General features: G+C 43.1%; 1 protein-coding gene across 21 annotated transcripts in view; it reads left to right on the top strand.

Annotated features, from left to right (window-relative positions):
• The window catches only part of NCAM1 (neural cell adhesion molecule 1), a 298,485-nt gene that overhangs the window by 220,774 nt on the left and 52,737 nt on the right, over positions 1-24,974 (top strand). For all 21 annotated transcript variants that reach the window (XM_016148999.2, XM_036220174.1, XM_036220178.1 and 18 more), the window contains exons 2-8: positions 11,654-11,728; positions 13,411-13,629; positions 14,677-14,820; positions 15,196-15,333; positions 16,687-16,804; positions 17,235-17,401; positions 23,702-23,844. In XM_016148999.2, the coding sequence (XP_016004485.2) occupies positions 11,654-11,728; positions 13,411-13,629; positions 14,677-14,820; positions 15,196-15,333; positions 16,687-16,804; positions 17,235-17,401; positions 23,702-23,844 (1,004 nt within the window). The remainder of the gene's footprint in view (positions 1-11,653; positions 11,729-13,410; positions 13,630-14,676; positions 14,821-15,195; positions 15,334-16,686; positions 16,805-17,234; positions 17,402-23,701; positions 23,845-24,974) is intronic.

Below are 24,974 nucleotides of genomic sequence, written 5' to 3'. Positions count from 1 at the left end.
GGAGCACCACTCATTAAATTGTGTTCAGATGGCTACTAGTCTTAGGGCTTCTCAGTTTCGTAGCTGTCAATCCGGTTTGGAATAGAAACTAGTCATTGCACTCCCAAGTTTAGCTACTGCTGAAGGCTGATTCAATTTTTAAAGAAGGAAAATTCAGTGACAAGTGACCTGAATTATTCCTAAGGAATTCACTTTTGCCTGGTCACTGTGACTTGACACTGTTTTGAAAGTTCAAAAGTTAGTTCTCAGAGAGGAATTTACTGTCCAGGGAGACAGGGTGAGGAAGGAGACTGTGTGTGTGTGTGTGTGTGTGTGTGTGTGTGTGTGTGCGCGCGCACACGCGCATGTGTTAAACTCCCATTGTGAAGAGAGAGGTTTGGTCTCCTGAAGTAGAGAAGAAGTTTTCAATGAACCTCTCCTAAAGAGAGAATTTGTCTCTTGGTAGGTTTTCCCTTCTTTAGGGATCCAAGAATAAGAAAGTTTAGTTACTTAGTTTCAAAGGTGCTCATAACTAGCATTTGTCACCTTGAAAGGGAAGTAAAGGAGCATTGCCTCTGTCTGTGAACTCTCCCTAAAATAAGATTCTGCCACCATCAGATGTGTTGGGTTTGTATCTCCTTCTCATGGGTGAATTTCATATCTGCCCCTGACCTTTGAATTGGCTCCTTGGGATCCTGCTCATTTTAGTCCTTGAACATCAAAGCGCATTTCGACATGGTGCCATGGGGGATTCTCTTTAATGTTTCTGTCTTTGATTTCACAGTCTGGGGTTCCAAGGCTTTCCTGCCTATTGGATGAAGCAAAGTGAGTTTGTCAAGGACAATTGGGTTTGGACTGGGGAGGGAAGGAGTCTTCGTGAATAATGAAAGAATTTGGTAATGATTGCTTACATAAAAACTCTACTACAAAAACAACCCCCCCCCAAAAAAAACTATAAAGGCTGTGATAAGGATCTCATTTCATATTTAACTTTTATGACATTATTAGCAGTTCTTTAGGGTTGTAGCATTATTCTGAGCAAGAGAGGAGCATAGTTAGCACATGTAGGAGCTATCAAGATGAGTGGAAACATTGTATGTTTTCTTGTTTTCTCCCAACCTCCCTACTCCTACCCAGTGGACAATGTTCCCCAGCCCTCCTTACAAACTCTACCCAAAGCTTTGATTCATTGTAAATCAGAAAGACTGATAGCAACCTAGAGTAATCCAAGAGGCCTTTGCTGTTATTAGGCATATAAATCATAAGGCTAAAGTATCAAAATGAAGATGGAGTATCGATAACCAGTCTGAGGCTGGGGGAATGCTCGTGGGGCTCTGCTGGCTCCCTGAAATCACATTGAGTGAAGACAGAGGGAGGCCATAAGTGTAGCCAGAGGACTTTTAACTGAGAATCAGGAAGTAGTAGTTTGGGTAATTCTGTGGATGGATGGATCATAAGATTGACAGATATAATACCACAGACTCAGCGTGGGGATGTACTTCAAATGTGCCAAGACCACTGCGCGGCCACCCCCTGTGGCTGCCCCTTCTCTTCACCACCCTACCTGGGCTGTTGCTGCTCTGTTCTAAGTTCCTGATAAGCCATAGTGATAGACGTGGCATTTCAACTCTCACCCTAATTAATATGCCAATGACAGCTTTCTAATTTTTTCCCTAATTCAAGAAAACAATGTAGTTATTTCTCAGAATAATAAGTATACTATTCGTAAAATTAGTGCTGTTTAAATCTGTAAAATTATTGGCTCAGTTTTCTTCTATTCTGTTCCCTTCAAAAGTCTGTATAATGTGATTCTGTGTATTATCGACCAAGTCAGGTACCATCTGATTAGGGGCAACAGTGACTGTTGTATGACCTCTAATAGAATCTCTTTACTATGGACACTCTGCAGGTGGCCTTTTAAGGAGAATGACTGTTTTGAGAGAGCACCAGTTGAGTAGCTACATGAACAGTCTATTTCAAATGTACATCCTGCAGAGGAACAAAGAGCTGGTCCCAACTTAGGGGTCACCAAAGAATAATTTTAATATGAGCATTTAATAAGGGATGATATGGCTTAGCCAGAATCCAAATCGAGGTGATCAAGAGTAACTCATAGATGGGACAATTCAACTCATAGCCTCTGACCTGATCCTTCTGGGTGGCCACCACTGATGCTGAGCATTAGTGGCAGTAGAGGATGGGCTGCAGATAGGCATGGAGGCCAGGCCCACTGGTGGTGAGGAGTGGGGTAAAGAGGGTTCAGCGCACAGACGAAGGTGGGGCTGTGCAGGGAGAGGAGTGTTGCCTGGGACCTGTTTCCAGTCCCTGGTCTGAAGCAATATGTCCCCGAGTAGATAATGTCTTTCTCTCCTTAGGTTCATGTCTCCCAGCTCATCCAGCACAAAATCAACCCTTTTTTCATGAAAGTTGACTGTAATCGAGACCGACATAAAGTAATACATACGTAAGGTCAAGGACTATAGAGGTGGATCTGCTTTGTTACAAATCTTGGCTGGACCACTTACAAGCTTTGTGACCTTGGACTGGTTACTTAACCTCTGAGTTCTCTGGTTTCCTCATTAGTCAAATAGGATAATAACAGCACCTATCTCATAGGATTGTTAGGAGGAATCCATGAATTAAATAAAGTGCTTAGTATGGTGACTAGCACATAATAATTACCATATATAAATATATCTCTTTGAGAGAGAATTTTTCACTTGACAGAAACCAAATTTAACAATTCTTTGCACTGGTTGTTTGAAAGATTATAAGCCTTTGTATCTTCAATAGCCCAGATGTGCTTAAAGCTTCGAACACATAAGGACATTTTTGAAAGACACGGGCAGGATCTAAAATTCTCAGGATGAAGTTGCATGCTAGCATTCTCTAAATTCCTATTTTCTGGGTGTAAAGAATACAACATCTGCAAACAACAGCTGGACAAATATTGAAAGATATAATTCCAGCTTCTTGCCATGTTGGCAAAAGCTGTCGAGAGGGAGGGGAATGATTCTCCTTGCATGGTACCTTTTTATGGCTGGAAGAAAAGAAGTTGGATGAGTCATTTTGTCAAGGCGCGGTTTCAGGAGAGCAAGCCTAAGAAAACATTGTCAGGGGCATCCTAGAAGCAATCAGATAGTGTGCAACAATTTGCTAAGAAAGCTTGGGTTGTTGGGGCAGATTGATAGATTTTATGTTGTTTATCTGGAAAAGTTACCTAAGTTCCATACATCTGTTTGTGTCCTTGCCCTGAATTTCAGTAATCCAGCTTCATATGAAGTGCTGGCCTGCCATCAGGGTCTGTCCAGAAAGGGGGAATGACAGGAAGGACAGTCTGAAAAGGAAGCAGGGAGCCTGGGCTGCTGTTAAAAAGTGACCCCGGTGTCGGAAGTAGCAAGCATTTTAATTAGCTTGGGTCAGGACTAGCAGAGCACCTGCCGTTTGTCCAGCTTTCCTCACTGTCCTTAATTGAGTGAGTCTCTCCATCTAATTTTGCTCTTTTGGGACAGAAGTGAGACTAGGACAGACCGAGTAAGAGAAAAAAGTTGGTGATATAGCTACTGAAGGCACACCAAGAAAATGAGACACAGAAGCAAGAAAAGGCCTCAGGTCAGGAGGCAGCCCATGGAGCCAACCTTGTGGATCCCAAACTTTGCTGCAGGGACTCTAGGCTTCTGCTCCTGGCATCTCCCATCTGTGCAGTGATGGGATTAAAGACTATGTGTCAGGTTCTTTCCAGTTCTAACCTTCTTTGTTAGTAATGGCTCTACAGTCCTGGCCGTGAACTGAATGTAGCAGAGGCTGAGAAGTCATGGTGTAACTAGACCATGTTTGTCACCTCTTGGCACACGTGTATGCCCTCAGCTGTGTGCTCCCCAGAGGGAGAGTCCATGGAACATTCTGCCTTCACCCCTTGGGGACTCTAAGAGACTGGGTTAATGCCCACTCAAAAAGGATTTCACTCTGGCCTGATGTCTGGCCCTTTTGAGACTCTAGGGGGATACTTCTGACTTTGTGCTGCTTTGGGAAAAAAAATACAATATATTCATCGATGTATCTCCTTCCTTTACGATCCTCTATTAAACAAGCAAACAAACAAACAAGCTCCTTTTTATCAGATTCTGGCTGGTTTCTCTCCTGTTTCTGATCTATAGAACTCATTTGGGTCATGGACTTACTCATCATCCCTTCGAGTCATTTCTTCTGACTACCCGTAAAAGGTGCTCCAGATTGCTCATACTAAGGATTGTGTGCTTCTTTGGGGATGGAGGTTGGCGATGGGAGTAAGGGCCTGGGGAGCAGTGTGTATCTATTACTTCTGAGCAGATTGAAACAATGTGTAGATCTTGTCACCCTATAACCAGAAGTACAGGATACCATGTGACTGACATTAGTCAAGTCTTCTAGCTTCTCAGTGGTTTGTGGGGACAGCAACCAGGGTTTGAAACCACTGACTTTCTATAAAACTAAACCATCTGATCAGACCTCATGAAATGATCATTTGACCCAGAGAACTTGGGGGACCAAGAGAGCTGAAGCCATTATCTGGCGTGTCTCTGTGTTCTGATTTGAAGCTAGCCCCATGGAACAGAGCCAGTACCCAGTTATTTCTGATTCGCAGCAGCTCATATAACTTATTATGCTAAGAAATAGAGCCTCCTGCTTCTGGTAAGTTGGTTTCTGTGATAGGCTACTGGAATTCTGTAGGGTAGAGTGTTTGGGGTAATGGATATATCAGATTAATCATCTGGGTTTCAGTTGTGCAGTGATGCTCAATTCTTTTTTTCTCTTATTATATATTATAATACCAATCATAATATCATATGACATAGAAAGCTGAAGAATCTGAAGCCATATTCAACTTCTCCATGCCTCTCCTCATCACTGTGTTTGGAAGAGGCATAGGTTTTGAGGAGGTTAAAGAGAATTTTCACCAGGACTACTTACTGCCTCACTTTCAATATGACACATTGACCAGCTTGGGTGGCTTTATTAAAATGAAAGACTTTAGAAACCTGCTTGGTATATGAGCTTGGCATCCTTTCAAGTGAATTTGGTTTAGAAATGTCTGTGTACTCTCTGCAACTTACTATCCATATGGTTTGTCTTCAAGCAGGAAGCTCTGGTTTCTCCATTACATTGACATAAAAATAAACCCACCACCATCACCAAGAATCCTCTTTCCTTCCTTCTCCTGTCTTGAATTCTGCTTTCACACACCTGCTATGTGCTAGTTCTCAACAAAGGGTGACCACAGCTCTCTTGAGGGCTTCCTTCCCTCTCTAGGCTGACTCACATATTGGGGGACATCAGGGGTCCTGGGTCCTGTGGGGACTTCACACAGAGGGTTTTCCAATGATTTAGTTATAAACTTATCTCAGATGGCTTGGAAACCCTGGCTAGATTTCTTCTGGTGTTAGGTTTAGATGGAAATTAGATAGATGGTCCCTAACAAGGCTTACCATATGATTGGCAGCCCTAAATATGACCTCTAGATGATTTTGGTTGCTGCTACGAGCCACCTTTAAGCCATGAAGATACTTCCACTGGAGATTTGAGTATGTTCTGCCATTATGATGCCATTTTACAGAACCTGAAGCCAAAATCTGTAAGAATGCATATTTTATCGTTCCTTTAAAACGACATCTCACTTTTGTGTTAATATTTGAAAATAAAACAGCCTACCTCATTTTCTTCTTCTACCCAGATGCTGTCAACAGTAGCTCAAGCCAGGATTATAGGACTCACATGTCTAGTTTAGATGAAACTCCTTTTTCATTGCCAATAGTTTGTTTTTTTCCTACAATGAGACTAATTTACCTATGTCCAGCTGCTTCTTGGCAACAATAGGAATTTGACTAGTTCTACTCTGTTCATGTATATACAGACACATTTATCTAGGCTCGGTGGTTATACCCATGAATACGTATAGATAGAGATCAGCACACATGCACACGCACACACACACATGCACGCACACCCTGTAATAGACTTTGGACAGATTGAATCCAGTAGTCTACAAGAGGTTCCTGCTATCTCATTCTCATTTTAGGCATTATTGGAAATTTTGATTGGTGTATGTGTGTTCGTGTGTATATGTATATAAGTTCAAAATGCTATCATATATCATATATGTCATTTAGAAAACAACCAGCACAGTCTGACCTCGTGTTTGGCACTTTTTATACATTACCTTACTAAACCATCTTAGTGTCCCTGTGAGATCAATAAGGTTGTTATGTTCATTTACAGATGTGGAAAAACAGGCTCTGAGATTCTCCTGAGAACTCAGAGTTACTAAGTGTCGGAGCTAGAATTTGGACCCAGGTCTTTCTGACTCCAGATCCTGACTTCTTAGCCATGACTCTTTCCTGACAATCTAAATCTCATAACAGTGCAACCACATAAATTCAGTTTTATTATCATCCTCATTTTACAAGCAAGAAAACTGAAGCCAAAGTGAAGTGACTTGCCTAGAGTGCCTGCATTATTGTTTTTGCTGTTGTTGTTGTTGTCGTTGTTTGACTTTGATTGAATTAAGTCATCTTTTATACCAATTAAGTTCTCACTGACAGGTAAAATATCTAACTTAATAAAGTATAGAATCAGGCCACCTGACCACCAACTGGATCAATAGAGGTTACTTTATTTTAAACAGAAGGAAACATTGCTTCCCTCAAAATAATAACCAAATGATTTCTTTGGAAAGGGTTGTTGATACAGATTTATTAAGAATAATAATACAAACAAGTATAAAATGTTTATGATGTGCCAGACACTATTCTAAGTGCTTTACATGGATTAATTCATTTAATCTTTCCAACAGCCCTATGAGGTTCTGTTTTTCCCCATTTTACAAATAAGAAAACAGAAGCACCACAATGTTAAATAACTTGGCCAAGATTCCACAAGTAAGAAGGGGTAGAGCTGAGATTCAAGCTCAACGTCTGGCCCAGCGTTCTTGGCCCTAACCACTCTGTGGTACTATCAAGGTAGTTTTGGTTTTACTTTCATTGAGTTTGTTACTTTAGTAGTGAAGTTGCCCTTTATTTTCCTTTGAGTACTTTGCTAATAATGAGAGCAAACCATTTCAGGCAGGTGGGGATGTCAGTTATTACGCTCCTGGTTCAGATATCGGGATTTCCCATAGGTGTGTCAAATGAAAGAGATGAGTATTCAGTTATACTTTGAAAAATAAAAAGCAATTGTCCATTAAAGTGGTTAAATATAGTGATATTTAATGCTCATTTCTAGAACAATAGCTAACAAAATAAAGGTATAGCAACACTTCGATGCCTTTTGTAAAAATCCTTAGCCATTATTAATTAAATAGGTTCTAGAAAATTCCTTCTTCTGATGCATAGCCACTGATCAGATTAATCCTCTGTTGTTCACCCATCTCTTAAATTGGTGGCCAGGGCACCTTCCTTAGGTGTGCCCATATTGGCCCTGAGCCCGCTGCACACCTGCTCTTTGTCTTCTTCAACAACCAGTGTCTTTATAACTATTTAACAAGAAAGTATTGTCAGTTAGCATGAGAGAGACCTAAGTTCATTGTCTGCTCTCAGTTTCTACCTCCTCAAGCACTTTAGAATCTGAGAAGAACACGCTTAAACTTCTACAAGAAGTTGCTGACTCAGGTGAAATCTATGAATGCCTTTTTGAAATCAGAATAATTTTTCTCTGTTGCTTTGCCTTCAGATGATTCTCACCCATTATGATAAGTGCCTTAGCATCTTTTACGAACTGACATTTTAATTCCCTTTTCTTTAGCAACTAAGATTTTATAGCTTGTTTCTGCTAGGTAGTTGAGAGTTACAAAACTACACCTGAAGCTGTTTGCTAATAAACAAGTTGGCATATCTTTCAGAATATAGCAACCACTTTTTCAAAAGACATTTAAACAGAAAACACATTTTGAAACATATAAGTCTCCCACAGGGTTATTTTACTTTTTCAATGAGGCAAGGAATGGGGAATCATTCCATTCTCAAGAGAACCTTTTTTATGTTCACAAGGGATAAAATAACGTGGGGGAAATGGCTGGGTCTTTGGTCTCCATTCAACCTGGGTTTGAATCTTGACTTCGCCGTTACCATTAATTTTGGTTCTGAGCCTCCACTTCCCCACCTCTAAATGGGGATGATTATGCTATGATTATCTGTGAGCAGAAAGGCCCATTATTGTTAATCAGAGTAGAAATGATGGGAGAAACTTGATTATAAGATGTCTGTATACTCTGCTTTCTAGCTTATAATTTGGAAGGAGAGCAAATGGCAACTGTTAGGTAATAATGAGCCCTTTGGGAGGCCTACAGGGTTAATGGTAGTTGTGGAGAGTAGGGGAAGAGCTAACGTCTTAGAATTAAGTGACTTTTAATCTTGACTTTACTACTCATTAGTTGAGTTACCCTGGGCAAGTTATTTCATTTCTCTGAGCTTCAATTTTCTCTTTTGTAGAATAGAGACAATATCTGCCTTTTTATATCTCAAGAATTATTGTGAGCATCAGATTAAATAATAAAGCGTCTTCTGTAAACCAGAAAGTGTGAAGTGGCTGCAAGAGGCCTTGGAGCATGAGTCCTTATTGAAGGACAGAACACTGAATATACGGGCACTTGGCCCTGCCCCTGGATCCCACCCAGGTCCAAACACCTATGTTTATAAGATGTATCTTTGGATGCATCTAACTTGAAGTAGATAACATGCAGTATGTATGAAGAGTCTTTATGCAGAGCAGATGAGATCCTTTTTCTGGAAGAAACGTTTTTCATAAGTTTCTTTAATGATATGAGCTATGTATGCCTAGTTAGGAAATTTCACTTATATATGCAACTGGAGAAAGGCACAAGTCGAGGTAAGAATTTTTATTGGAAACCATGAAAGAACTAATAGAGTAAGAAAGGAAAGGGTACAAAGAAGTGGAGGGAAGGAGTTTGGATTTTGGAGCAGGAGTTCCACATACTGTTTATTAAAACTAATAATTCAAGGTTTAACATTCGGGGAAAAATAATCAGCCATTGTACTACGGTGGAAAATATCCAAGCATTGATTTTCAGAGTCTGGGGTTCCTATGGCTCAGCTTTGACTCTGCTGTTTTGAAGGAGGAATCTCACTATCTTTTCCATGTGTGCAAAAGGTCAGGAATCCCAGTGGATATCTCTTCTTTAAAAAAAAAAAAAAAAAGTCCGTGATGATAAATGTGTGCTTGGGATCTGGTTAGGTGGGAATTCCTTTGAAATTCTCATTTCTCATTTCTCTCCACGGCCCAGAGACAGATACCGGCCACATTTGGGTATGAAAACTCTTCAGCCTTGCCGTGTTCTCCTGCCCCTTGAGAGTCATGTTCTGTTTGAAAAGAGCTGAGAAAATCGAGGCTGTTTTTTCACTTGGAGTATGAATATCTTTCTCAAAGCAGTAAGGGCTCTGTGAGAGTAACAGGATCCATATGTTGAAACTGGCTGCTAATGTTCAGCATATGGGCCAGTGAACTTTGCAAGCAGAAATATGCCTCTAATTCTCCAAAGAATGCCCTAGTAAGCTCCAGAAAGGTGACGGATGGCCTAGCACGGCTTCTGGGCTTTATAGGCCTCTTGTTCCCTGGAATGTGAGCCACAGAAAGGGATTGAAAAGGTCCTGGTTGGCCATAAGATGAATGGCACTGGATAGTAGCCCTCTCTGTAAGGCCCCATACTCCTCAAAATACTATGGGCCCTATCAGCTGAGGGTTCACTCTGGGCTGTTAGGCGATGGTGAGTCTAAGGGCCAGGTTGCACTTCTGGTTGTCCAGATGGTTTGTTAAACCGAATGGAAATATTTTATCCTCTACTTGCAGAGGTGGCAATGCATGATGGAAAGAACATTGGCCTGGAAGTTAGGTGGCCAGGACTCTGAGGCTACCCTGGCCCGAACTAGAAGTGACCTTACAGAAGTCACTTGAGCTTGTGTATTTCATCCAGAAAGTGAGGAGGTGAGACATGCTGATGGCTGAGACTGTTCCAACTCCCTCAGTGTAGAATTGAGTGGCACCTGACTCCATCGAGAGGAGAGTGATGGGAGAGGCAGCCACAGCCAGTCACACTTGTGTGGTGGATGCAGTGGCCCTCCTCCAGCATTGTATTCCATTGCAGCTCTGTGTGCTATGGGGAAAATGCAGGGAGAGTAGAGGGAGACTTCTCATTACTCTTAGGAAGAATTCAGTACTGGGCCCCAAATGAGTAATCAGCAGCTAACCAAGTGAGGGAGAGACCAGCTGCCCCTCCATTACTATAATATTTCTTCCAAACCAGCGTTTGGAGGTCTCTGAGTTCCTGCGTCTTATTCTCACTTGGAGTGTTCAATATCCTTTCTTGGCCTTTATCCTGTGCCTGATTCCTACCCCCTACGCTCGCTCCTTCTTGTTTTAATTCCTATTTCCCCAAGCCATCTCTTTCTCTCTGCAGCCTCGTCTGGGGTTTTCCATGGTCTGCTTTGTCTGCTGGTAGGATAGTTAGGAAGTCTGTGTCCCCCAATAGGTGAGGTGCCCTCATGCTCCCCCTTTCCCATCCCTGCACTGCCCCTTTGATCCCTCTGTTCTGCTGAGTACAACTGTGGTCCCTTCATCAAATGAGTGCAGACAGAGACCTGCAGCAGCTCCGCCTGTAAGTCAGTCACCATGGCAACCAGCATTCCTCTGTTTTACTATGAAGAGAAAATGGCTGTTCTAAGGAAGGGCTCACTGAGTCTCTATTACCAGACCGTTTCTTCCAGGCCCCTCCTTCATATCGGCTTTACAAAGCTACACTCGTTGAACCAAACGTCTGTTAGCCTTTAGCTTTCAGATTTACTTTACCTAAGAGGAGAAGAGGCAGAGGAAGTTGAGTCCAAATGAATAAAAGCATTTTTTTCCTACCCTAAAACTGTATTTTCATGAGGAATGGTTATCTGCTCTGAGCAGATAAAAAAAAAAGAACTGAATGAATACAGGAATCTGAGATCCCATGCAATGCATTTTGTCTTATCGGTGTAGTGGAATGACAGAGCATGTGGATATTTGACTAAAAATTCAGTGCAGGTAGCCAAGGGACAGAGGGAATTCCACAATGTACAGACTGCAGCATTTCAGACTATTTGGCGTAATGATGCTTAGAAAGAGGGGTATTGGTCCCATAGTCTTGAGGGAAGGTGTGCGTTTGGTATCCCCTGCTTCAGAATCCATTTGGACCACACTGAATCCTTCTCCATCATTTTGAAGCACGGTAGCATGGCAGGAGACCCCTGGGCAGAGTTCCGGAGCAGCAGGCTTTCCTCTTAACACAGCTGTGGGCACCTTCAGGGTGATTTCCAAAAGTAACTGGTCGGGCTGCTATTTCCGTGAATTTTAGAAGTGCTGCAGATTGGAGCAAGACCATAGCCTCTCTAGGAGTCAGAAACCTTTAGTTCAGAGGTCACTCCAAGTTCCTCAGAGGACCTTGTACAATCCAATAGAGGATAGCAGTTTCACAGGGAATGGTCTGGACAGTGTCCACTCCAGCTTCGGCCTGACAACTCATGGATTTTTTTGTGGTGACAAGTTCTTAAAATCAAACACTCTCTCTTAAAGTGAACAGGTAGACCCCTATTTTGAATGAAAGTTCTGGTTTTCATTCTCAAAAATTCGAATGTGTGTTTCAGCTGGACTTTGTCTTTTTCAGTTTCTCTGCAGGTGGATATTGTTCCCAGCCAAGGGGAAATCAGCGTTGGAGAGTCCAAGTTCTTCTTATGCCAAGGCAAGTGTCCCAGGCCCCACTGCGTTTCAGGACACCCTCCCAGCAGAGCAGTAGCCAATGGGCTGTGTGCCGGGCTGAACACGCTGCACCTAGTATTCTTGGTGTTGCTCTGCTGCAGGGTCAGTAGTGTGACCGGAGAGCCAGGGAGGCTCTCAGGCCCTCTTTCTTCCCCGCTGAAAAGGCTGCCCCAACACAATGAAATGAGTCATCTGGACTTCTGCGTGGTGGTGGAGGAGCTCTAGGGGTTTCCTTAGGAAAGTCAACACCACTCCCACAACAGTGAATCACCCTTGACCCCCTACTCTGTACAAATCCAGAGTTCTGTAAATGACAACAGAGAACAGAAATGATCTTCTTTTCTCAGAATCCCCCACAACAGGAATACCCAAGGTCTGAAACTTGCCTCAAAGGAAATTGAGTACTGGTGTCTCTTTCGCTGTGAGGACATGTGCGCTAGGTTTCCAGGTCTATCGTGAATACCAATATTCGGTCCCATTGCCCCCTCCAGAGAGCTCTGGGATTTGTCAGACCTGGTATATTTGTTTTTTCTTTAGAAATTATGCCTCATTTCTACAGCTCAGATAATTATGTCCTGTGGAGGCTTCGGATTCTCTGCATGTGACATAATTGGGATTTGGAACATGGAAGAACCAGGAAAGAGCTGAGCTAGGTGTAAACTATGACATTTAGCAAGCAGCTCTTAGCAAGGGGGGCCTCGAAATGCTATCATGATTTGCGTTGGATGAGGGGGCTTGTGGCCGCCGGATGTGTTCACTCCAGCTTTGCCTTCATTACAGCAATTTAAATGATCTGGAGATGCAGCCGTGGAGCCCACAGCACATCTTGCAAATAGCGATATTTATTGAAAACATGATGGGCCCTGAAAGGAAGACTGCTTCATTTCCATACTAAGCATCTGTGCAGGGCTGGGTGGTGTGGGCCTGGGAAGGGCACCATGCAGATAGGCAGGGAGAAGCCACATCACCAGATCCAAGAGCGTTTTCCAGCTCAGTGTCCGGGGCAGCTAAGCAGCAGCATCTGTCCCTCCCAGGTGCCTGGGGAAAGGACACATGGGTGATTCTGGTTATCTTCTTCACAGCATTTAAGGAGATAAAATTGTCTGTCTGAGGCAGGGGATGCTGAAATGACAGTTAGGCCAGTTTGTGCAGGCAGTTGCTAGAATAAAAGTGGTTGGAGTCTGCACTCCTAGACCTGCCAGGGTCTCCTGCTCAGGAGACCATAATCTAAGTCCTTGAAAAACAAGTTGATCAGTTGACTCAAATCAGCTAGGCCCTTGAGCTCAGATCCTAGACATACTAATTCCTTTTGTCTCCCCATCCCCATTCTGTGAGGCTAGGCTGTAAGCTCCTAGCTGAGTGGTTGGCACACAGTAGGTCCTCAACAAATACCTCTTCTCTTCCCTCTTAGCAGTCCTAAGGATAGGACCACTATGAGAAATTCTAGCACAAGTGGTTTTTGAGCTTTTCCCATAAGTGGTGTTATGTATGTAACAATTAAACATGGAAGCTAGAGTGGTGTTCTGATGTAAATGGTCACCCCACCCTAATCATCAAGACTGATGATTTCTTGTTCCGTAGCTCTTACCGGGTAGCCACTGTCACCCGGGAGAGGACTTTGTCTTTTCAGCTTCTGTGGTTTGAAAATAATCTCTTTCTCTTTAGTGGCAGGAGATGCCAAAGATAAAGACATCTCCTGGTTCTCCCCCAACGGAGAAAAGCTCACCCCAAACCAGCAGCGGATCTCAGTGGTATGGAATGATGACTCTTCTTCCACCCTCACCATCTACAATGCCAACATTGATGACGCCGGCATTTATAAGTGTGTGGTCACTGGCGAGGATGGCAGTGAGTCAGAGGCCACGGTCAATGTGAAGATCTTCCGTAAGACCCTCCTCTTTCTCTTTGTATATCCCTGTCCTCTTCTTTAGCCAGGAAGACACATTGGCAGCAGACAGAGTGGGATGGCGGTTAAGGGGTAGCTGAGGGCTTCTTTCCTCACCCTAAATCTTTTCTGAATTGAGCTAAGAGCTCCAACATGCTCTTAAATGATCCTTGGCCAACTCGGAACTCACAACCCAGATTCGCACTGGTCACAGGAACCTCCTACTGGCCTCCATTCTCTAAGTTCAAATTACATAGTTCACAATATTATGAGTTCCTTACTGCTTCCCCAAGTGTTGACTGACTGTGGTACAATTCAGATTTTCCCCTCTTATTTCACTCTCCCTTGCTAGTAATGGAGTCCAAAGGCTCAGTGAGGTGTGTGGGGTTAATATTTGAACACTCTGCAACACTCAGAGCAGGCAGTTCCCATTGCCACTGAAACCTAGTCTCAAGGTGGCATCTTATTACCTTGTTATCATGCATCTGTCCCGTTGGCTGGTGTAATGGTGGGTGGCAGCTAATGAAACGGTATTGATTGCCAAGTATTTATTGCCATTAAGCCCACTTTTCTTCTGTTCTGTTCTTCAAAATTCTCTGCTGTAGGAAAGCTGGGGTTGGAGTGCCAGACAGAGTGGGGAACGGAAAAGATTGATGACTCCTAATATTCATTGGAATAGGTGTTCTACTAATGCATTCTGCCTGTGCACTGCATCTCAATTGCACCGTCCCTCATGGCAAGGGACCCATGGTGAAGACACTCCTTTCCCGCCATAGACCCTTTTCTGCACAAAGTGTGATAAATTTAGCATTTAGTGAATAGACATTGAGTGCCAGACTTTGACGATATATTCTGCTGCTTGTGCCAGCCACTCCACCTGGCATCTTTCGCCAAGTACTGGGTGGGACCCTCTCTTGTCCTGCTGTATATATGGCTCGAGAGAGAGTTGCCTGCAACTCAAACCCAGGCAGTACAGCTCCAGTGAAAAGGGATCTTTGTGGGAGAACCAACTGTTTCCCCTTACTCTTCTCTTGCTCATTTTCCAGAGAAGCTCATGTTCAAGAATGCACCAACCCCGCAGGAGTTCAGGGAGGGGGAAGATGCTGTCATTGTGTGTGACGTGGTCAGCTCCCTCCCCCCCACCATCATCTGGAAACACAAAGGTCGAGACGTCATTCTGAAAAAAGATGGTGAGATCTGGCAGCTGCCTTTTCCTCTGGGCCATCAAGTCCCCTAGGGCTTCCACCTGGGCCAGCCTCTGAGCCATTCTAATCCTGACTCAGATTCCAGTGTCCCAGAACCACATGCAATTGCCAGGTCCTGAGTGGGTGTATGTTTATAGATTGTATACTCGGGCATTTGACTTCCCCTCCGAAGAAGAAGACAAAATTTCCAATAGATTTTTGTTCTTGGCTTTATGTTAGAGCCAGGGACACCTTCTCTTATTTCAGCTTAAAGCCCGGCCCCAAAAGACCGAAGCTGGAAGAGGGAAAGGCTCAGTGACCTGCCTACAGATATGAACTTTCTAACTGATCTTTGGCGAACCTACTTCTTTTCTCTTCTAGTCCGATTCATAGTCCTGTCCAACAACTACCTGCAGATCCGGAGCATCAAGAAAACAGATGAGGGCACTTACCGCTGTGAGGGCAGGATCCTAGCGCGGGGGGAGATCAACTTCAAGGACATTCAGGTCATTGTGAATGGTGAGAAAATCCATTCTTCTTGCCCTCTTCATTGCTACAACCTTGGTCCCCGGAATCATTTTCTTTAACTTCTCCTTTGGTCTATAAAATATGCCCTATCCTGACTCACTCATCTACCTCAGCTGAATCTCCTCCACAACTCGGGCTTGACTTTTTTCTCTTGTCATTGTTGTTAATATACTTGCCTTTCGGTTCTCCCTCATCTAAGAGAACTTTTAGTGTAGTTCTTGAATGTCCTTCATTGTCTTGCACCACTAGAAACTTTCCCCATACTTAACTAATAAATTCTTATTCATCCTTCATTGTCCTTGATGGTACCGTAATTGTGAAGTTATTCCCCTGGTTCAACGTTCAAAGAAACTAATGTAATCAATTCAGGCCTTAGAATAGTCAGAAGCATGGTCCATGGGCTTATTAATCCTAATTTGTAGTGTCAAATAAGCTCACCCATGGAATCGATCTGACATTTACAAGATGTTTACAGGAAATTATAATGTCAGTACTAAGAAAATAAGTAAATCATGGTTGAATTATTTTGGCCATTGATACATATTTTTTGCCAAACTCTCCCCCTCTCATTCCTTTGGTAAAACAGTTTTATGCAAAGTGTTGTTTATAACAATCCCAGAAAAATGTCAGTCTTTGGGGATCTGATGAGCTGGTGCATTTCAAATTGGTGTTAACCATTTAATCACTGGGAGCAGGAGTTTTCAGCTTTTTCCAGTATCCGGAGCCTCCTTTTGAATGTCAAGTTCTACCAACTATGGTAGTTTTAAGTTGAGTATGCATCGACTGAGAAAATATATAATGATAAAGAGCTACTATACATTGAATGCCATTTTGAATGAAATGAATAAATGGTTAAAACAATATAGCTTTTAAAGCTATATTGTTGAAAAACATTATTATATAGTTATAGAACACGAATATATTTTGGTGAGTGAATTACTTATTTAGTTTACAGTGTTCAGTACATGCCTGAATTCAGATCCCTAACTAGCAGTCCCCAACCTTTTTGGCACCAGGGACCGGTGCTCTTATGAGAATCTACTGCCTGATGATCTGAGGTGGAGCTGAGGCAGTGATGCTAGCACTGGGGAGTGGCCGCAAACACAGATGAAGCTTCACTCACTCACCTGCTGCTCACCTCCTGCTGTGTGGTCTGGTTCCTAACAGGCCACAGACGCAGATGGTCCCAGGGGTTGGGAACCCCTGCTGACTCTGCTGCTAAGGACTCTTGACCACCAGGGTGCGACCATCTGACCCTGGGACACTCTGGAAGTGCCTCTTTTCCAAACCACTGGGTTCTTCCAAGTTTCCACAACCACCCCTGACAGTTCTTCTTCCCTTCAGTGCCACCCGCCGTCCAGGCCAGGCAGAGCATAGTGAATGCCACCGCCAACCTCGGTCAGTCTGTCACCCTGGTGTGCGATGCTGAAGGCTTCCCAGAGCCCACCATGAGCTGGACAAAGTAAGACACTGGCTTGTGCCTGTTATCAGGGATTAGCTGAGAAGGGGACAGCATTCGGCCTACTATGTGTTGATGTTTCAATGGAATGGGAATGGACTACTTGGGAATATATCAACTCTTGATGTAGAATGGACTGTTCTGTATGGTTTCCCTGCCGTCTGCATCAGATTCCTTCCTTTTCAGTGTGTGACAGAGAACACAGCCTTGGAGGCCCTCTGTGAAGGGTTTATGGGTGCAATTTACTGCCCTTGGATAGAATCAGAGGTTTAGGTGAGGGAATCAAAGCTATACAAGGAAGCATATTTGATGTCTTAACTTTCTGTGAAGACCGAATCTATCCTATGGGCTGCATTTTATGGAAACTAATTAAAAATAAACATCTTACCTCTGTAGTCAAAATCATGGTACTTTTCATTTCTGCACCCTTTAGGGATGGAGAACAGATAGAGAATGAGGAAGAAGAGAAGTACCTCTTTAGCGATGACAGTTCGGAGCTGACCATCAAGAAGGTGGATAAGAATGATGAGGCTGAGTATGTCTGCATCGCCGAGAACAAGGCTGGAGAGCAGGATGCGTCCATTCACCTCAAAGTCTTTGGTAAGGACCATGGAGGTCAAAGTCACTGCTCTGCCACAATTCCTCTTACCCTACACACTCAATCCATCAGCAAGACCCTGTCCACTCTTCCTCAGAATCTAACCCACATCAGCCACTTCTTGCCAGCTCCACTACCTACACCCTAGTCCCAGCCACCCTCCTCCTCCCATGATCGATGACATAGCCTCCTACCTGGTCTTTCTGCCCCCATAGATCCCCTTTAGCCCCTCGTACTCACAGTAGCCAGAATGACCTTAAGCGACACTCCTCTGTTTAAAGTCCTCCATAGCTTCCTATTGCAACCAAAATAAAATCCAGACTCCCTCCCATGGCCTGCAGGACCAACCCTGAGCCAGCCTGCCTGCCTTTCTGAACTCATCTTTCCTCCACTTCACTTTGCATTTAAATCTATGCAACCCCTCAGGCCTCCTTTCTTTCTCTCAGACACACCAGGCTTGTTCTCAGCCTCAGAGACATTGCACTTGATGTTTCTTCTACCCGGAATATCATTCCCCTAGAATCACATTCTGCTTCCTTCTTCTCATCCATCATTCAGATCTCAACTCAACCACCTTCTCAATGAATCCTGCCTTCATTGTCCTGCCTAATGCAGCCCCCTTATCACCACCAGCCCCCACTCACCTCCACTAATCTCTTTCATTAACCTTACTGTATCTTCTTCATGACATTTATCAGTACCTGAACTGACCTCATTTACATATTTGTTTTGTAAGTTGTTTGTATCCCACCTCCACTAAGTGTGTAGACTCCCAAGATGGTAGGGCACTGGCTGTCTTCTACATTGCTCTCTCTCTGGCACGCCAAACACCACCAGACTCACAATAAGTCCTTAGTAAATATTAGTGACCAGCTGTCTTTATCTCCCCTTGCTTCTTTTTGTGGACTTTGTGAAACAGAGTCATAAAAGTCATGGAAAGAGCTCCCACATCTCTATTCACTTTGTCTTTATAAACTCAGTAGACTTCCTTTCATTTAGAACTGAAATGCATTTTGACCTGACCTTGGAAGAAGAATCTGTGGCAGAAAAATGTTCAACCTAGTGGCTCTCAACTCCCTCTGTTCATCTTTCTTAACAACGACAGATAGGCTCATCCACTGTAGATGGTGCTATGAGAACAGATGCCAGTGGGGCAGCTCCGGTGCACGCAGCTTCCAGATTGTTACGATGTGTGTCTGGGGAAGCTGCTTGGGACCTGCTCGTGTAGCCCGATCCGGAGAACTGATCTATGTCTGTAAACACGAAACTTTGAAAATCAAGTGTTTATATGCAATTGGTCTTGCTAATCACAGGTGAATCCTATTTATTCATTAATGACAGTCAGGTTTAGAAACAGGTTATCAGTTTGGTTCAAATTAACCGTATATACTTGAAAGTTCAACTTCTTGGAAAATATTTTTGAGTCTTTTTTCTAATACTGACTGGTCTTCCCCAGTCATTCTGATGGTAAGTTTTTCCATACTATAAAAATGCATTTATTCCTTCACTTAACAAATATTTATTGAGGGAACTACAGAGATATAGTCCAGTCCTTTGATCCTGAGATGCACAAGAGAGAAAAACATATAAGCATATAAATTATAATAGATAGTGTCAGTCAACAACATTTGATTGCCTGCTGTGGGCCCAGCCATTGCCGAGGTTACAAAGATGAATACCATGCAGTCTGTTCTCATCAGTGGTTCTGCAGGCTAAGGCAGATAGTCAGCACTGCAATTTTTAATGGCAGTTCATTATAATGACTTCATAATAGCAATATGCATAGTGTTTATAGGAAAGATCCCTGGTCTTGAATGACAATAGTTAGAGACACGTTTGCAAACAATATGATATTTCACAAGTAGGAGTTTACTGGAAAAGAAAGGATGAGTGAGCATTTCAGGCCACACACGCACAGGCAGAGGCAGGAAGGGCACGAATGTGCTGAATGCGAGCTCCTTGTGGGCAGGGACCTGTGTCTGTTCTACTCACACATGTACCCTCAGTGCCTGGAACAGTGCCTGGCATACAATAGTTATTTGAGTAAATGAGGGAATAGCAATTGGTTTTATGTGAATGAAGTATGATGTACATAGCAGGGAGATGGGCCTAGACATGTGTAGTCACTACCTGTTTTAGGAAACTCTTTTAGATATTAGTCCTTTGAAGTAATAATAATACTAGACACAAAGTGAGCGCTTACAGTGTACCAAGCACTACGTGAAGTGCCATCCATCAATTAGCTTTTTTAATCCTCAACACAACCCTATGAGATTATTATCCCCATTGTATACTTGAGAAAAATGAGCACAGAGAGATTAGGTGCCCTACCCAAGGAGCCACAATTCAAACTCGGGCTTTTAAATCCATTCCCTGAGCTGGCAATAGTAGTTACTACTCCATGAACCCCAATTTAACACATACTCTATCTGAATTACATATGGACTGGTAATATTGAAATTAGTGTACCCTCTCTTTACCACCATGGATAACAAAGTTTCTCTATGAAAAGAGAAACTGGCTAGATCACGGCTTCCCTTCAGGCCTCTCTGGTAGAGATGACTGTCCCAGGGAGAAAGCATGGGTTGTGATGCAGGAGCCCTGTGGGGCCCATGTAGAGTGAAGGGAGTAGGTAAGGTCCAAGGAAGGAGGTAACGAGGCAGAAAAAGAAATATGCAGGAACTATGGCAAGGCATGTTTTGTCTTTCATCCCACATCCCTCACCACACATCCCCTTCCACATCACACACACACACACACACACACACACACTCTCTCTCTCTCTCTCTCTCTCTCTCTCTCTCCCTCTCTCTCTCTCTCCACTAGCACAACTTCTTTCCAAAGACTGTAGCCAGGAGGATGTACCTTAGACAGCCCAGTAGAGCAGACAGGGGAGAGGTGGCCAGACCCCTACAAAGACAGGTAAGAAAATCATAGGCTCATAGGAAACATGTCTAATCCAGCCCCCATCCAGGAGAACCTTCCTCTGTAATATCCGGAGAAAAGTTTACATAGCCTCTTTGAAATAACCTGGGACCCCCTATACACACTCTTTTGCTTCTCCATTTCACATTCTTAACCTCCTTTCTCTCCTCCTCTTCTGGCCTTCCCTGTTGGTTTAGGAGATTGGTGCTCGGGCCAGGAAACCAGGTGGAGAGTGGCCAGCCAGTTAGGGCTTCATCTTTCTTCCACCCTTTCTCACCCTCTCCTTCCCCTCTGGTTTGCCGTTAGGCACCAGCACAAGATGGAGAAATGGGGCAGGTTCCCCAGTGGCTGCAGAGTCTGCAGCAATAAAGTGGGACTGCAAAGAAACCTGTAGCTTAGTTAGTAAAAAAAGGTGCTCAAAACTCCTGTGACTTCAAGTAGGGATAGCAATTAATATGTAAGAGGCTTATCTAAATTAAGAACTGCTGTAATTGCACCTGACATCAGTTTTTCCTATAAAGGGACGCATTCTAGCATGCATTGCTCTAGCATCAGCCAGGCGCTTTCTTTACTAAGTAGTTGCATCCTACCTTCCTTAAAATTTGGCAGTGAATTTCCATTGCTCCTCTGCCCCTGGGCCCTTCTAAAGAAGTGTTTTTGTCTTCACAGTTTCTTATTGTGCTTGTCTGAATGTTCTTAAAGTCTCATATTGCCTAAGGCTAAAGCAAGTTCACCAGAGGGCAGAAGCTTTGCTTAGGTGACCCTTTAGGGTCAAAGGAACCCTTATGAATTACAGCAAGGGACTAACAGGCCTGAAGGAAGTACACCTGGTCATATCCAATGTCTGGTTCACAGAAGCAGGGCCCTGGAGCCCTCTTGGGTTCAAGTTGCAGGAACCTGGATTGGGGTGAGAGTAGATAAGGCTGACCCTCAGTGGCAGGGTGCAGAGCCGTGGACATGCTGGAATTGGAAAGCAGGCACACTTGGAAAACTCACAAGGATGGCTGTGCTCACAGAAAGGTCTATGGGGAGAGGTGCAGTGGAACAATCTGAAATCTTAGGTCTAGATTGCCTGCAGGTGGACCCAAAGTCAAGGTTCCATAACAGAGGTTTGTTAAGATGGTACAAGTACAACCCATAGATAAAACCTGGACAGATTCCTCCAGATGCTGGTATGCCAAGAGAGGTGACCCTGCACCTGTCCCTGTTTGCCCAATGATGCCCATTGTCTCAGTGTAATTATTTAGAGCATCCCTTTTCACTCTCAATTGTGCTCCAATTTGGACAATTTATACTGCTATCTTATTTTCAAGACAATATTCTAAGCCTTCTGTTGGTTCTGACAATAGCCTTGCTTCTGGAGTCTAGAGAGGTTAAGCTGTCAGTGCAAACCTTGCCTGCCTCCACAGCCCTCTGTAGCACAAACAAAATTAGGTATTGTTAACAGTGCTTTAATAAGAATATAATTTTCCTTTTTCTAAAGACTTGTACAGTTGCCCTTTATAGCCATCTGCAAAATGGAGCCACCAAGACTAAATATTATTAATAGAGGTTAACTGTCCTTTGTCTCTCTTCTGTTAATCTTTTGCTGCCAGGACAAGGTGCTATGGGTCAGGAGAAGGTCAGCAAACACTGTCTAGATCACAGCATCTGACTAGGTATCCAGAGCCCAGAAATTCAGCCTTCCTAGGACCACCTCCAAACTACAAAACAACTGTTCAGTTTAGTGAATTCAGTTATTGGTGGTTGTTTTTTTTTTTTTAACTTATCAGTCTGTGATTTTAACAGCTTTTACTTTACCTCTCCAAAACCTTCTGTTCAATAGCACTTAACACTTACTCCATCCAAGATGAGTTGTAGCTTCCTTAAAAGTATTATTTATCAAGATAGACACAAAGCCTTCCTAAAGGAAAACCTCAATCATGTGGACTCCATCAGTTCAAATTTGTGTTCATTTGGCCACATTGGATTGAGATATGCCATGTGTTAGCAGGCAAAAAAGGATTTGCTAAGTAGGTGGTTAGTACAGATTAACTTTAGGAGAATATTTGAACTATATGGGATATGTTATACAGAAAATTAACAGTTCTATCAATGTTTCTGTTCATTAAAGCAGAATAAAGGGCCTCAATTTGGAGCATGTATACAATCGGTAGTTTTTTAGCCTACTTAGGGTTACTGTATGAATTTGAATATAAAGGAAATTCAGTTTTTCAAAAGTTATCCATAATTTTTATTTGTTTGTTTGTTTCTTTCTTTATCAAGCCTGGTCTTTTTCTTTATTAGTGAAGTAAGTTACATTTGTGCAGTGTTATCTTCTCCTATGGAAGGTATACTAATTTCAGAGTATAATTGTTTTAAATTGGGAAAATTCAATTTTCTCTAATGTTTTAACATTTAACTCAGTTTTGAATGCTTGTGTTTTCTTGCATTACCCAAAACATTTGGAAAATGAACTCATCTCAACTCATCTTCCCATCCTCGGCCCACTCCACAACCCCAAGTTAACTCGACACATTTCCTTACTTGAGTTAATGCTAACACAGCTTTTCTAGTCATTAAGAATCTGAGTCATTTGGCTCCTTGTCATACCTTCTTTTGTTTCTTGCCAACCCTTGCTACTTCCCATAAAACCTTTCTTTATCATCTCTCTCAAAGCCATCCTTTCTCTTCCGCGAGACAACCTCGTTCAGAATTGTGTCACATCACATCTGGCCCACTGCCTGCGCTTCCAAATTGGTTTTCTCACCTCAAGGCTTTCTCCATGCTGAGTCATCTTGAATTTTTTTCTGGATTTACCCTCTTGTAATACAAATGATCACTCCGTTCTTCTGATCAAACACTGTCAATGGGCCTCTACCTGCCACGGGATAAAATTCAAGCAAAAGCTTTAATGGGACAATCACCACTCTACTTGGGTCCAGTACTGTCTCCCTCTGTTCTCATACACAAACACGCGACTCATGGCATACTGCTCTCCTCCCAACCCGCTCTTTACACATTCTTGCTTCTTTGCTTTTATTCAAGCAGTTTTCTACACTTGACATGACTCTGCCTCCACCTCAAAGTTTCACTTATAGAAGTTTCACCCAGCCCAAAAGCTGTGTCCTCATGAAGACTCCAACCAGCAGGGCATTCTTCCTCTGCTCCATGCCTCCTGTGCTCATTGCCCTTAGCACTTACTCTATAGGGTGTTTTTATTACTATCACCTGGATGTTATCATGTGCCTGCCTCATGGCAAGTTCCTTGGGGGTTCAGCTCTTCATTTCACACAACACCTAGAATTGAGCTTTCGTTATATGGGTACATGTTCTCATTTAAACCTGGAAAGCTTAAAAATATCAGGTAAACTTATAGGAATGTTTTGTCTTTTCAGCAAAACCCAAAATCACTTATGTAGAGAACCAGACTGCCATGGAACTGGAGGAACAGGTCACACTCACCTGTGAAGCCTCAGGAGACCCCATTCCTTCTATCACCTGGAGAACTTCCACCCGAAACATCAGCAGCGAAGAAAAGGTATAATGTCACCCAAGAGTTTCAGGGCTATGGAACACAGACTCAAAGGAGGTTGAGTCTGCCCCATGCCCAGTTCTCTTAGGTGAGCCAGAAGATAGGATATGGTCACCAGAGGCTGCAGCCAGGTCCTGAGTACTCCCTCTTTCAGCCTGACTGGATGCAGCCTGCTCAGCATCCCCTGGCAATGGAATGGACACCGTTCCTCACATAGATTTGCAGGGGTTTGATGTTAGTGGGTGTGGTCAAGTTAGACGTCCTGGGGAGGCAGGGGATAGTGACTTTCAAAATGCAGAGTTTTGGAGCTGTGAGGAACAGGCAAAGCTAAGGGCCTAATGCTCCAGAGGATTCCATCCTCACCTCAGGAGCATCCAAGGAAGTGTCTCCCAGAAATCATAGGGATCAGGATGAGCCTATCAGTTCTTTTCCTTGTGTTTTGTATACTCATGCTATACATGCACTATATGCACAAAAGCTTGGTGGCCTTTGTGTCTGCCTGTATTCTTAGCCACATTTGTATATCATTTTTATCTAAAGGCAAAAATAATTAGCAGTTTCTACCTGATGATGATTTCACTGGGCTCTATAATATTTTCTCTGAGAATGTAAGAACAATGTAGCAACCTTCCTGACAAATTTAAATGACTGGGAAGATGTAACTAAAGCATGTGAACTTATAGGCCACCAGAAAGCTATCTTTATTATTGACAATATAAAAAAATTGAGGCGACCCCACATCATGCAGCCCTTCACTACTGAGTGAGCTGAGAGCAGGAGAAGGAAGAAGCTTGGTTTCAAAGCAACTTAAACCCTCTTATGGCACTTCTCCAATCTCATCTCATATATCCTGTAGTAATGGGCTTCATTTTAGTTGGCCAAAGCTTTGTCACCTATTCAGAAGTAATGAGCTTAGCTTTAAAGGACATTTATAATGGATTGCTTATTGACCAGAATGTCAGAAATGATAGATCTTCACTCTTCTGCCTGCCTAAAGGAAAACCCTGGAAAGGGTAAACTCAGATAAAGCCAAAAAGAGATAGTGTGAGATATCAGAGCCAAATTTAGGATCTGCATTTGAGGAACTGATTTCTGTTCCACTAATAGAAAACAAAACTAAATCAAAAGAACAGAAA

Source organism: Rousettus aegyptiacus, unplaced genomic scaffold (assembly GCF_014176215.1).
Source record: "Rousettus aegyptiacus isolate mRouAeg1 unplaced genomic scaffold, mRouAeg1.p scaffold_m13_p_5, whole genome shotgun sequence".
Taxonomy (NCBI): domain Eukaryota; kingdom Metazoa; phylum Chordata; class Mammalia; order Chiroptera; family Pteropodidae; genus Rousettus; species Rousettus aegyptiacus.
Note: the sequence above shows the minus strand (reverse complement) of the source record. Positions and strands in the feature narration are given on the sequence as shown.